Raw genomic sequence first — 14,116 nt, forward strand, 5'->3', positions numbered from 1 at the left:
GGTCTGCCGGCCTCTGCTATAATTTTTTTCACCATTTTAAGTGAGCCAGTACTTGCTTGCATGCCACAATTACAGAACTGTTTCGGGGTAAAATGAAGCTCCTGGATGAGACTTCGGGGAGAGAAACTGACAGCAGCACCCACAAACAAAGAGGAAATCAATCAGAGACGTTCCATAATATGACGCGTCTCCCTGCTGATCCATGGAAACCAAATCGACACTGTCGACGATTTGCCAAAGGTCAGACAGTAGCGAGAAACTATTTTATTTTGATCAATGCTGACTCTGTCAGTACAATATGAGCTATTCAATTTGGAACCACAGGTCATATTAAGGACTGAAGTGTTGACTAAATAGATGATCATTAAGGTAAAGGGCAACATTCAGGATTGGGGTCTAATCATGACTATATGAAAATATTGACTCCAATGGCACCAAGATAAGATAAGATATGGCTTTATTCGTCCCTCAGTGGGGAAATTTGCATTGCACAGCAGCAAGAGTACAGAATCAGTTAAGCAGTACAAAATACACAATATAGAAAAATAACAATATAAACAACCCAAGTATTAACAAAATCAACAATTTTTCCCAGAGTTATATACAATACAGTATGTAGATAATATGAAACGAGATGAGATATATGACCAGTCTATACACTGAGATCTTGCTAGTGAGTTAATATGAGGCATTATGGAAATACTTCACATAGAACTTAGTATATTGTATTTAGAGACCTTAATATTGCACATAACTAACTGGTGGAAATGTATACCTTTGGAACTACCTTCTACATGGCCGATTGTCCTTACATTTGTTATGGGGGTTTGGGGTATCAGACAGGACCACATGGCCACCTTGCCACCAGTCTTGCCCCCTCCTTGTTGACAATGATAGCTTTCATACGTCTTTTCCACTTAGTCGGATCGTCCTGAAATGTTTCTATGGTGGGGTAAGTCACCTTCCAGTCCGTGACTGTGTATACATTGACTCAGATTCTCTCCTATTTGACAGACTATGAAGTAAATAAATGAATAATAAATGAAGTATAAGGCTGTGTAAAGTGGTAATGTTTCTGCAGGTTGTCTGTTGAAACTCAGATGTTGCCTGGAGAGAGTGTGTGGGATGGAGTGGTATGGCTATGCTGCTCTGGGCTTGTTAACTGCCATTATCAGCTTCGTTATGGACCTGAGTGTAACAAAGCTGCTAATAGGTACGCAAACAAAAGCTCAATGCACTGTATCATATCAAAGGTTTGTGGTACTTGGCACCAAAAATAAGTACTATATTGTTTTAGTACTGGGTTATTTTTAAGCAACATGAGCATCACTGCTAATGCATACTAGTCATCAACGCTATTTTGGGTTGGAGTTTGGCTGGGTAGATACCTGCTGTTATTGGGGGTTACATCCACAAATAACAAACTAGCGAGAGTAATTGCGACACCCATCGACTGTCGTGGAAATGTAGATTTTGAAAGAAAAATCTACATCACATTACTCTTAACCACTAGTAGCATAATGTTTCTGTGTTTGTTTACTTTCAGTTCATCAGTGGCTTTATACCAAACTGGAGGACAACAATCTGCTACAGTTCTTCTGCTGGACACTTTACCCTGCATGCCTCTGTGCTCTATCATCTTCACTCTGTCACAATATCTGCCCCTTCTCTACAGGTCTGTCTGACACAAGACACATGCAAGTGTGGTAGCTATTATCTATCCGGTAACCCTAGTAACCCTAGTCATTGGTAGTTGAGTGTTTCATACAGCTTGTGTGGGATCAAGTCCTATTTTGCTGGGGTTGACTTCAGCCCCTGCTGTGATACCGAATGGGATAGAAAATGAATATATTTATTGTTGTGGCTCATCTCATCATTTTCATTGTCAAGCATTTCAATTGAGTGCACAAAGCTCTGAAAAGCAATTACACACTATCTGCCCACAGCAGACAGACAAGGACGGTAATGACTTGCATACGACACATGCTGTTATTTTGGCAAATATAATTTTGAGGGATAGCTGTCACCCTATAAAGTGTAATAAACGTGACTCTATTTGCCTCCACATTATACATTCCTCATGAGTCCAGTTTTTACACTTTTATAAGTAGCTTTAACTCTCGTGTCTCCTCAGGTTCTGGGATACCAGAGGTGAGGACCATGCTGGCTGGCATTCAAATGCCAAATTACTTGTCCCTCACCAACATGTTCACCAAGTTCCTGGGCCTTATTTGTACACTGGCAGCTGGTAGCACTGTTTTCCTGGGTAAAGTGGTGAGAGGCTCCTTCATACATCTGCTGTCAATATCAAATCTGCAGTTCACTTAGTTCTGAAATGACTGGTGTATTGGTTTTTCTTTCCTTCCAGGGTCCCTTTGTGCATCTTTCCACCATGATGGGAAACTACCTCAGTAACCTGTGCTCTCTTGTACAAGCTACAAAAGAGGTACATTAGATACCGTGATCCAAGTGGGTTCAAGTATTGATGGGAAAGCTCTCTAAATGCCAGATAAGGATGGTCATGGTAATGGTTTCATTTAATTTGAACATGACATAAATCAATTCCACATGTCCAAAAGGAGTAGAAACAATACCACTGAAATAGGCTGTTTATTAGCTGATCAGAAGTTTATGACCATTGCTCAGGAAATTCAACAACATTCTCTAAAAACCAGGGCAAAAAATTCTCAGTCATGAGTAACTCCACCATTCTTTTTAATCACTTCAAAAATTGGTTTGGGCATGCAAGTCTTTCCGTGGGATCCGTCGACTCCGAGCAGGTGTAATTTTTGGGGTCTACCACTTTTTTGTTCTGTAATGCTCAGGATCTTTCCAAAATCTAATGTATTATAATGCAGAATACATATTCTCACATTTTTTAAAAAATATATTTTGATCAGCTCTTGTACATGAAGACACTGTTTCCACGACCTGCAATACTGCCCCAAAGTGGTCATAAAAATAACTTTTTACACGTAGTGTCCATTTAAGTAAACAAATAATTAATAAAACGTAATGTAGTAAATAACTCTTTTTAAAGCATATTTGACCTAACTCCAAACTCCAAACCATAATTACAAAAACTTAATCCGTTTAGTCGTTGTGTGGGCCAAATTGAAAATTCTGTACAATAGTAGCTCATGATTATATATTTGTCAAGTGCACAGGTGCCTCACATTTTTAGCATCATTATATATGGATTTTGCTCTAGTGCAACTAGTAAGAGTTATGACAATGATGCCATAATGCAAGCCATTGCCTCGTGTTGGTTACAGTTTTTTTTGCGCAGAAGAAAGCAAATGGAGACATGTTGGTGGTAGCCGCTGCTGTCGGCGTCACCAGCTGCTTCGGAGCACCCGTAAGTGGTAAGAATGCAAATTATTTTGTAAATAACTTGTGTCTTTCTTCACACTCTATTTTACTCTTCCCAAATCAGAATCAGAATAGTTTTCATTGCCATTGTTGTGGTGCAACATAAAACAGGCCAGTAATAAGTTAAAGAAATTTTGAAAATATGTCAGATAAATATACTAAAGGGTATATAAAGGGTACTCCGATCGATTGACCGACCACAGATTGATATTGGCCAATCCCCTCAGCCTTTCAGATCCGCCCCCACTGCAGCATCCCGAACAACAGTGTCCTCGGTGACCCTTAATATAGCCAGTAGTACATTTCAACATTTACACTTCACCTATATAATCGGTATCGGCTGATTAATGGATCATTGTAACATCCCTAAAATATACTAAACTTATACTATACTAAACTGTATGTACAAAATGTACATGTCTGCATACATAGGTGAACCCGGTTGTATGGATTTATGCATGAGTTATGGCAGTTATGGTCACACCTGTGCTGCTCCATCACATTCTCTCTCTCCTCTGTTGTCAATATTAACAGCATCATAATTTGGTTTTCACACATTTACATTCACATGCTATGTTTAACCCCGCCTCTTCATTGTCTACCCCTGTAAGGTGTGCTATTTAGCTTGGAGGTGATGGCCTTTCACTTCTCCACGGTGAACTACTTGCCATGTTTTTTCTCAGCGGCCTGCGGGGCATTGACTTTTCGCTTGTTCTCTGTTTGGAGTGGAGATGAAGGTAAATGGAAAAGGACATCTCAAGGGCTTCTGATGGTACATTGATGTACCATATTTAAAGTACATGCTAACAAAAATGTCGACTTAAGTGTAGTGATTCACAATATTGACTTTCTTGAAGGGAGTGTGGGATGGAGTTGCCTTTGTGTCTGCAACTGTGAATGTTATTGGTAATCGTTGTGACTGACTTATGACCAGCCTAGCCTCTCTTCTAAGGTCAGCTGGGATAGGCTCTAGCCTGCAACCCCTGAACAGGGTAAAGAGATATTTACATCCCATTGCATGTGCAAAAATGGGGAAAATCCACACAGATTTTCAAACCCACACTCACAGCTATATACAGTGCATCCGGAAAGTATTCACAGCGCTTCACTTTTTCTACATTTTGTCATGTTACAGCCTCATTCCAAACTGAATTAAATTAATCTCTTACCTCAACATTCTACACAAAATACTCCATTATGACAATGTGAAAAAAGTTTTTTTTTGACATGTTTTGAATTTATTAAAAATAGAAAACAAAAAAATCACATTTACATAAGTATTCACAGCCTTTGCTTAATACTTTGTTGATCCACCTTTGGCAGCAATTACAGCCTCAAGTCTTTTTGAATATGATCCCACAAGTTTAGCACACCTATCTTTAGGCAGTTTTGCCCATTCTTCTTTGCAATAAGTCTCAAGCTCCATCAGGTTGGATGGGAGACGTCTGTGCACAGCCATTTTCAGATCTCTCCAGAGAAGTTCGATCGGATTCAAGTCTGGACTCTGGCTGGGCCACTCCAGGACATTCACGGAGTGGTTCTGAAGCCAATCTTTTGAGATCTTGGCTGTATGCTAATGTCTACTGTCTATATGGTCAAGGTACATGACCAGTCTACTGAGGTCAAGAGCGCTCTGGAGCAGGTTTTCATCCAGGATATCTCTATATATTGCTGCATTCATTTTCCTTCTATCCTGACTAGTCTGCCAGTTCCTGCTGCTGAAAAACATCCCCACAGCATGATGCTGCCACCACCATGCTTCACTGTAGGGATGGTATTGGCCTGGTGATGAGCAGTGCCTGGTTTCCTCCAAACATGGCGCCTGGCATTCACACCAAAGAGTTCAATCTTTGTCTCATCAGACCAGAGAATTTTGTTTCTCATGGTCTGAGAGTCATTCAGGTGCTTTTTGGCAAATTCCAGACGGGCTGCCATGTTCCTTTTACTAAGGAGTGGCTTTCATCTGGCCACTCTACCATACAGGCCTGATTGGTGGATTGCTGCAGAGATGGTTGTCCTTCTGGAAGGCTCTCCTCTCTCCACAGAGGAACGCTGGAGCTCTGACAGAGTGACCATCGGGGCCTTGGTCACACTGCCTGACCTTCCCCAATCGCTCAGTTTAGAAGGCCGGCCAGCTCTAGGAAGAGTCCTGGTGGTTCCAAACGTCTTCCATTTACGAATAATGGAGGCCACTGTGCTCATTGGGACCTTCAAAGCAGCAGAAATTTTTCTGTATCCTTCCCCAGATTTGTGCCTCAAGACAATCCTGTCTCGCAGGTCTACAGACCGTTCTTTTGACTTCATGCTTGGTGTTTGTGCTCTGACATGCACAGTCAACTGTGGGACCTTATATAGACAGTTATTATATTTCCAAATCATGTCCAATCAACTGAATTTACTGCAGGTGGACTCCAATTAAGCTGTAGAAAGATCTCAAGGATGACCAGTGGAAAAAAGATGCACCTGAGCTCAATTTTGAGCTTCATGGCAAAGGCTGTGAATACTTATGTAAATGTGATTTTTTCGTTTTCTATTTTTAATAAATTCAAAACATGTCAAAAAAACCTTTTTTCACATTGTCATAATGGAGTATTTTGTGTAGAATTTTGAGGTAAGAGATTAATTTAATTCAGTTTGGAATGAGGCTGTAACATGACAAAATGTAGAAAAAGTGAAGCGCTGTGAATACTTTCCGGATGCACTGTAGATGTTTTATTCTAAATTAGAAATTCCACTACTCTACTACTTTTTAACATAGCCAGGCCAAATATACTTATATACTCAGTATTTCAGTAAGGACATTTAAAGGAAGTTTCTATTTATCTAATGCTGTTCTACCTCAATGCATATAAGTCGGTATAGCCATTCGATCAATTTTACAAAATATAGAAATAAATAGTATTTATAGAGGAGATGCATCGAATGTAATATGAATATGCATTGGACACCTTAATATGAGTAATGCATTGACCATGTTTCATCCCTATAGAGACTCTTCAAGTGTTGTTTAAAATACATTTCCCTTCTGCGGTACCTTTCCTCCCACTGGAGATTCTGCTGTTTAGTCTCCTGGGGTGAGTACACTTTTCATTTCATATATGAAATTACATTCTCCAGTTTGTTGGTGATATTCATATTCAGATCAGGTAATGTGGGAATGATAAGCTGTTGTGCTGCACTTCCAATTTGCATCATTATGACTTGTAATGACTTCCTTCTGTAGCTGCTCAATTTTGAAAAAAAAAACCCACATGCTGTCTTGTACGTACGTGTGTGTGTGTGTGTGTGTGTGTGTGTGTGGGTCATGGAAGCAGGCTGCTGTGCGGAGCTGTGGGCTGCTTGTACCTGTTCCTGCATCGCTGCATGCTGCAGTTCACCACAAAAAACACTGGGTTTTTGAAGATACTGAAAAGAGAGTAAGAATAACTGTTTTTATAGCTGGGACAGGCTCCACCTATCTTTGGGCTCATAGTGAGGAAAAGCGGCATAGAAAATGGATGGTTGGAGGTTCCCTCTAGGTCAGGGGTGGGCAAACTTTTTGACTCGCGGGCCGCATTGATATGACAAAATTTACGGGGGGGGGGGGATGGCAGACTATATATTTTACACGTAACAGTCCACCTGGTATTATTGTATCTGTAAAATTGTCATGCAATCTGCTATTATTATTTATTATTTGATATTTATATTTAAATATTTTAAAAATAATAAAATACTATAACAATTACAATAAAATTAAAATAATAATTATTATATTATTATTATGTAAAATATGCAAATATAACAATATTATATAATTAATATAATAATTTGTATTCATATAATAATTATAATAATCATAATAGTTCTAATAATAATTATAATAATCTAATAATAATCTAATAATAATCTAATAATAATCTAATAATAATCTAATAATAATCTAATAATAATCTAATAATAATAATAATTATTATTATTATGTGCTTGTGTCCCTATTTTCAGGAGCACTTTGTAAACAACAGACCATGTCAAAAAACGAAATTGATAAAACCATCAAAAGGTTGGCTCAGGCCATGATGCCAGGTTGTATGTTGAGTTAAAGTAAATGAAATACTTTGGAAAGATTGGGCGGGCCGTATTCAAACACTTGGCGGGCCGGATGTGGCCCCCGGGCCGTAGTTTGCCCACCCCTACTCTAGGTCAAAGTACCACCTTTTTTTATAAAAAAAAAAAAATACTAATGTTGTTCAGGTTAAGAAATATTATGAAGCTGCAAGGACGGGAGCGGCGACCCGGGCAAACATCTATGGCACAATCTTATGGGTTGTGGGAGATGTGGCCCGGTCCTTACAAAAAAACTCCGTAATGGGACAAGCTATCCCCAGCCAAGATGGTGCATCTTCCACCTGTTGACATCCCATCAGCGGAGAAGAAACAGTGTCGCCGCCTGTCATTGAAAAGTATATAGTGGATAGCGGGTCCTGCAGCCAAACCAGTTTGATTTAGACCACAATCTGAACCAACAGCGCCTCTGCTGGTTGCACCTAGTAGTGCATGCCATTTTGCATCAGGTGCCTCAAGTTGCAACCATTCAATTCCATACAATATAGCAGAATTCTTAACAAATCAGTGATTGTTATGCACCATGGACGTAGACTTGCACTACATCCTACTGGGAGGTGTTTGTAATATGTTTCCTCCTAAATGGAATACAAAAGGACACATGTCAGTGTCATGTAATGTACCCATTCCCACATGAGCTCAGTGTAAACCAAATGGAAGCAATGATTCATGCACATGTGAATCTCTCCACAGGAAAGGTCTGTACTCAGCTTTAGTGACTTTCTTTCTGGCATCCCTGACATTTCCTCACTCTGTGGGTCAATACATGGCTTCCAAGGTGGGGCTTCCATCAAACTACAGCAAATGTATCTATTTGTAAGAGTGACAGAACATTGCATTGATGTCAGCATCCTTTTCACAGCTCACCATGAAGCAGCTGCTCACCTCATTAATAGATGGCAGACAGTGGATGTCTCAATCCCACAATGCATCTGTTCAACTGGATCCAGAGGCTTTGTTGGAGTGGGGCTCATCTGGGTGTCCCGTCTACCTGTCTCTGGCTGTCTTTCTACTCATGAAGGTAGAAACAATACGCATGCCTATTAGGAGCTGAATGAACCTGCTCTCAAGAGACACAATGAGCACTAATAACATGCAGAGGATGACATTTTCATAGCACTGTCAGCCAGCCAGCCAGCCAAAGACTACTTAACATTTGAGGCAGTCGTCTGATATGTGACATTTCAAAACTGACAAACAATTACAGGATTAAAGGAAAAGGTGTACATTCATATTATTGTGTGTAATTATGGAAAACAACTCCATGCACATTCATAAATATGAAATAACAATAATAGTAAGGAACAAATTGTGACCCAAATTTCTAATTTATAATACAATATCCCCATTATCTATCCGGTCGCACTGCAAAAGCATTGAAAACACACAGAATTTTCTCACACATGCGATGCTAGCTGGTACGGGTGAAGAAAGACAGATTAGAGACACAGAAAAGACAGATTAGAGACACAGATCTGTGTGTGTGTATCTTCTCAGCTGTGGATGATGGTGCTTGCCTGTACTCTGCCACTGCCAGCCGGATACTTCATGCCACTTTTTATCTATGGTGAGTTGGGCCCTGATGTTGATTTATTTATAATTTATTATCATTAGTAGTAGTCGTAGTAGTATGATTATTCACTTGCTTGAGGATATTTCAGATTTTCTTTAATGTGTAATATAACCATGTAAATATCTTCCAAATGAAAGACAATGGTAAAACCAATGTCATTTAATTTCTGTGTTTGTACAGTAAATTACAGATGGCGGGTGTTCGGACCGGCTTCGGTCTCTTGCCACTTTCTTTTGTCATTTCCAGCCACAGAAAAAGAACATCACTTGAACTCTGGCTGTAAATTTACAGCATCATATATAATTACAGGATGCCCGGGGGGTACATTGGTCGTCAGTGTTTTGAGTTCCTGTCGGATTTCCTGTTCCTGCTGGCTGTACTTTCTTTTAAATTGAACATCAAATCCTGTGAATTCTGTCTATGAGAAAACGAAAGCAATTCTATTGATTAATATTGCTGTGTCTGCTAGGTTAATACAACATTTTATTTCAATAGTGAGCTTGAAGAATGAATCATTCATGATTTATGTTAATTGGGCTAAATGCTCTTGAGCAACAGACAGTAATAGAAAGTACTAAACACTAATGATTGTTTTTTTCAGGGGCAGCCATTGGTCGTTTGCTTGCCGAAGGACTTGTTTACATGTCCACCACCACAATAACATCAGGCCATAATTGGTCTTCCATAAACCCTGGAGGCTATGCACTTGCAGGTAAAACAGCTGATTAAATAGTTTCAGTCCTGTACTCCCCAAGTACTTTCTGTTCCACCCATATTGTCTCTTGTTCAATATACGATTTGAATGCATCGCCTTCATTTGTTATAGCTGTAAATTCATTCATTTAGCTATTTTATACTTGAAAATGCTTAATTCAAGCCAAAAAATTGTCAAATTTGAGTACATATGCATGTTTTGTTTTTTACTTTTTTAACATCACTGATGATGTGTCCAGGTGGCAGCAAAAGGTGTATCTTAATAGAATTCATGTTATTTTGATATCTTGTGTCAGAGTTACAGTATAATTAATGAAATAAGATAAGATGTCACATTGGATTCTTCAATTAATAAAGCAAGGACACAAGATATCAAAATGACATGAATACAGCATATATATACCAAAGACCTGGTACTCATTTTGACATCTAGCCCTGCCTCTCACTTTCTCCTCTCCTTTAAGCCACTCTTTTCTGTAAAATCAGAATTTCTTTTTTTTTTTCATTTAACAGCAGCTGATAAGCAGACATAATTGAAATATTCTTTCAAATTGGTTATGATATGTATATATATTATAATTATTGGGGATGTCCGATATTGGCTTTTTTGCTGAAAACCAATATGCCGATATTGTCCAACGCTTAATTTCGGATATGGACATCAGCAGATACCGATAGACGTGTTGTATACAGCATTTTTTAATATCAGCTTTTATGATCGGGAAAATGTTTTATGCCAATATCAATGGATATCGCATTTTTAGGGATGTCCGATACAGTAAAGTCTCGTTATATCGATATTCTCGGGAGTCGGAAAAAATACCGATATAACCGGACTATCTATATATCCGATCCTGCGCCGAATCTGAATACAACACAATTAAATACATGTATTTGTACGCTTGTGTCTTCTTTGGAATAGGTGTGTATGCTATGTCAGTTGGTTCTTCTGTTGCAGGCATGTGTTTGGCCAGCTATGTGGGGCGGGTTGAGCATGACCTGTGAACCAGGAAGTGCGGGAATCGGTGTGTGTGCTGCGCTCTGGTGGTGGAAGTGTGAAAAATAAAGTTGACTGGAAGCAGCCATTCGCCGTGTTCTTTTTTGGTATTGAAATCCTTAAGCAAAGATTGATTTAAGCTGCTTTTGTATCGATATAAACAGACCAAATTGGCTGGCGGGAGATGAAAAGCGCATCGTAGTAACCGGATTATCATAATAACCGGGTATCGTACTAACGGAATTAATTATATCATAAAAGACTAGAAATTTGCCAGGAAATGAAAATAGTATCGTAATAAGTAGTAATTCGTTATAACCGATATCGATATAACGAGACTTTACTGTATTTGTTCAAAGTAGAATATTACTACAAAAGGCACTAGTCTAACTCTACAGTGATCTGTGTTGTGTGTAGGAGCAGCAGCGTTCTCTGGGGCTGTAACACACACCATATCACCAGCTCTCTTGGCTGTAGAGTTAACTGGTCAGTTCGGCCATGTTGTCCCCTCCCTCCTCGCCACAGTCTTAGCCAATGCTGTTGCTCGCTCTGGGAGCCGCCCATCTTTCTATGACGCTGTCTCCATCAGCAAGAGGCTGCCACACCTGCCCTCTCTCATGCTGGCACACCCCAAGTACAGGTTTTACAGGTTTATGCATGTCCTTTTTTTTTAAACTTGTAATCACGGCTGCTTTACGTCTTCTACAGGCTTCCATCTATGCATGTTGGACACCTTTTGGGGGTCAACACCGTGCAGCTTCAGAGAGCAGCAAACTCACAGGAAGTCCAACATGTTGTCAACACCAGCACTGAGAGACAGATCCCTGTGGTGGAATCACATGGTGGGTTGAGGGAATCTCTGTCATGTGTGCAATATAGTAAAAGGACTCCAGATAATGAAAATCAAAAGAACGGCCTGAAAGTGCACCAATAAGCAGCAGACTACAGTCAGCCGTCATTTATCTAGACTCGACCGCAATAAATCAACGTAGTAGGATTCAATAATAAAAGAAACCTGTTTATGACTTTCTAAATACATTATTTGTTTACATTACATTATACAGGCTGTGGTATCACTGCAGAAACACAGATGGCTGCTGCTGGCATAACAAGCCACTGACCTAACTAGTTATCCTCTCCAATTGACTTATTCTAAAGTGTTTAGGGTTAAAGTGGGAAAAGGGACAGAGAAGCCAAAAAACTACCACTTCCACACCCTTTTCCATTCGATATCAGCCATCGCATGTCGGCTCCGCTCTGAGCCAGTCTGTAACGACAAGAATACTACATACAGTATAACGTGCCCTTCAATAATATGCCATAGTCAACCCTGCAACACCAATCAAATTTTTTGGGGGAAAAAATGCTAACTAGTGCAGAAATAATCTTTAAATGCAATATTGTGAGGGACGACTGTATTAAAGAAGAAATGGTGGGCCGATTGAGTCTTTCAGGAGCAATCACACGTATATAGCTCTCTGTGGAGCGGCACTAACTCTTCACCCTGACAGAGAAAGAACATTGATTTGGTCTCCTCTCCTCCTTTTTTTTCAAGAGTCACCAATTTTGCTGGGCTTTGTTGTGCGATCAGAGCTTTTGATGTTCCTACGTCACTGCCGAACTACCAAGGTAAAAAGTGCACTCACCAATTGTCAATATTGGACAGCAAAAAGAACAAAGAACTACCTCCTGTCACAATTTGGTACCCTGCTTGACAGTTTGTTTAGTTACTCTTTTTCTGCCTTAGTTTCCTTTTTATATTATTATAATGGTAGTTATTCCTCCTTTACCCGGTTTTGTTTGCTTGCTTTGTCTTTCTGTTCATTCGTACCTGCCGCTATGAAAGAACGAAGGAAATTAAGCAGTGCTTAATAGATCAGATTGAATTTGTTTAACGATGGTGCTGCTGTCAAGTGCATAAGAATGATGACACCATTTCCTTCTCATAAATGCGGTTATGTTGATATTCACACACTGTGTTTATTTTCATGTCAAAACTGATTTTTGCCAGAAAATAACATATGCTTTTCCTCATTCAGAGTGTGGACCAACATCTAGAAGACGTCTGCAGTATTCACTCTGCTCCAGCCTTGTTGTCGCCTCACAACACCATCCAAGAAGTAGGAACAGTCTAGTCCATTTTAATGACTCAACACTAAAGACCAACATGTTCTCTTTTACAACTTATTTTTACACTTTGACAATTAAGAATTTATTCATTTATTAAAGTTTACTGCTTGTATAAAAGTTAAGAATTTTAAAATGGTCCTTAAAGGAGACCTAATATGCTTTTTCCACTTTTCTGACTTATAAATGGTAATGGTTTTATTTAATTTGAACATGTATTGGATTACAATTGAGTGCAGCCCATAATCAGTTCAGAGTTCCACATGTCCAAAAGGAGTAGGAAGAAGCAAAGCTTATGGAATCCTACCCCTCCATCTGGTACTTACAATCGGTAACTGTTACATTTGTTCACTTCCTGCTTTCCTATTATAGTTTATAGTAAATGTAGTTACAATGTTGTATTCTCGTGTTAAACCATGCCAAAATTTCAGATCATGACGTTTTCACATTTGGAAGTGAGCCCTGAAAGAAGTTTGGGATGGCTCAAACCTTTGAAAAGGTGTGGTAAAACTGCCCCTTTGTGATGTCACAGAGGTGGACTTCCTTATATGCAAAGTCTCTGCCCTCCCCCAGTGTTTACTAGCTAGCAATGCCTCGAAAGGGAACACCACATCCAAAGAAATGCTGCCAAATAGGTGCAGGTTCTGGAAGAACTACAACACTTTCCATGCTGGTTATTATGTGTAGCTGCTCTATACGAGTCCACAACTCAATACAAGGAGCCGAAAAATTTGCACAATAGGTCCCCTTTAAAATATTACCCCTCCAGTTAATAATGCTTTTTGGTGGCAAGTTTGAACAGATTATTTCACTTTAAATTAATTGTATACAAATTAGAGGTCGATCAGTGCATCAGTAACATTTAACCTTAAAGCGTAGAGTATTGTATTGTAGAGGAAAGAAGAGTTTTCCATTTAGTCAGTCCACAACAATGTGTCTTGCAGGCGTACACCATCCTTAGCCTTGTCAGAGCTCAGTCTGTGTTTGTCACCGACGGTGGAAGACTACTTGGAGTTATCACATGGCCAGGGGTAACTTGTACACACACACCCATCCAGATGGAATCATCATTATTTGTCTTCATGGATGAGGAGGAATGTCAAAAGTCTTTTTCTCTTTTCTCCTCCAGATGAAGAGACTATTAGAAGACTTGGCTAAAGAAATTTAGCGGAAGAAATAAACACTTTGTTGATCTCTAATAAAGTTATCTGTTTCTGACGACCCTAGCA

General features: G+C 39.4%; 1 protein-coding gene across 1 annotated transcript; it reads left to right on the forward strand.

Moving 5' to 3' along the window:
• Positions 1–91: 91 nt before the first annotated feature.
• On the forward strand, positions 92–14,073 carry clcnk (chloride channel K). Its single transcript, XM_078797879.1, has 18 exons — positions 92–240; positions 1,082–1,213; positions 1,547–1,675; positions 2,135–2,274; positions 2,369–2,446; positions 3,290–3,365; positions 3,984–4,109; positions 6,362–6,446; positions 6,687–6,788; positions 8,170–8,254; positions 8,339–8,497; positions 8,974–9,043; positions 9,651–9,761; positions 11,178–11,394; positions 11,469–11,602; positions 12,316–12,389; positions 12,800–12,880; positions 13,832–14,073. Exons 1-18 carry the CDS (start codon positions 93–95, stop codon positions 14,018–14,020), a joined length of 2,136 nt encoding a protein of 711 aa, XP_078654005.1. The 5' UTR covers position 92; the 3' UTR covers positions 14,021–14,073.
• The last annotated feature ends 43 nt before the right edge of the window (positions 14,074–14,116 follow it).

This window comes from Doryrhamphus excisus, linkage group LG17, assembly GCF_037039965.1.
Source record: "Doryrhamphus excisus strain RoL-2023G ecotype Guam linkage group LG17, RoL_Dexc_Guam_v1.1, whole genome shotgun sequence".
NCBI lineage: Eukaryota > Metazoa > Chordata > Actinopteri > Syngnathiformes > Syngnathidae > Doryrhamphus > Doryrhamphus excisus.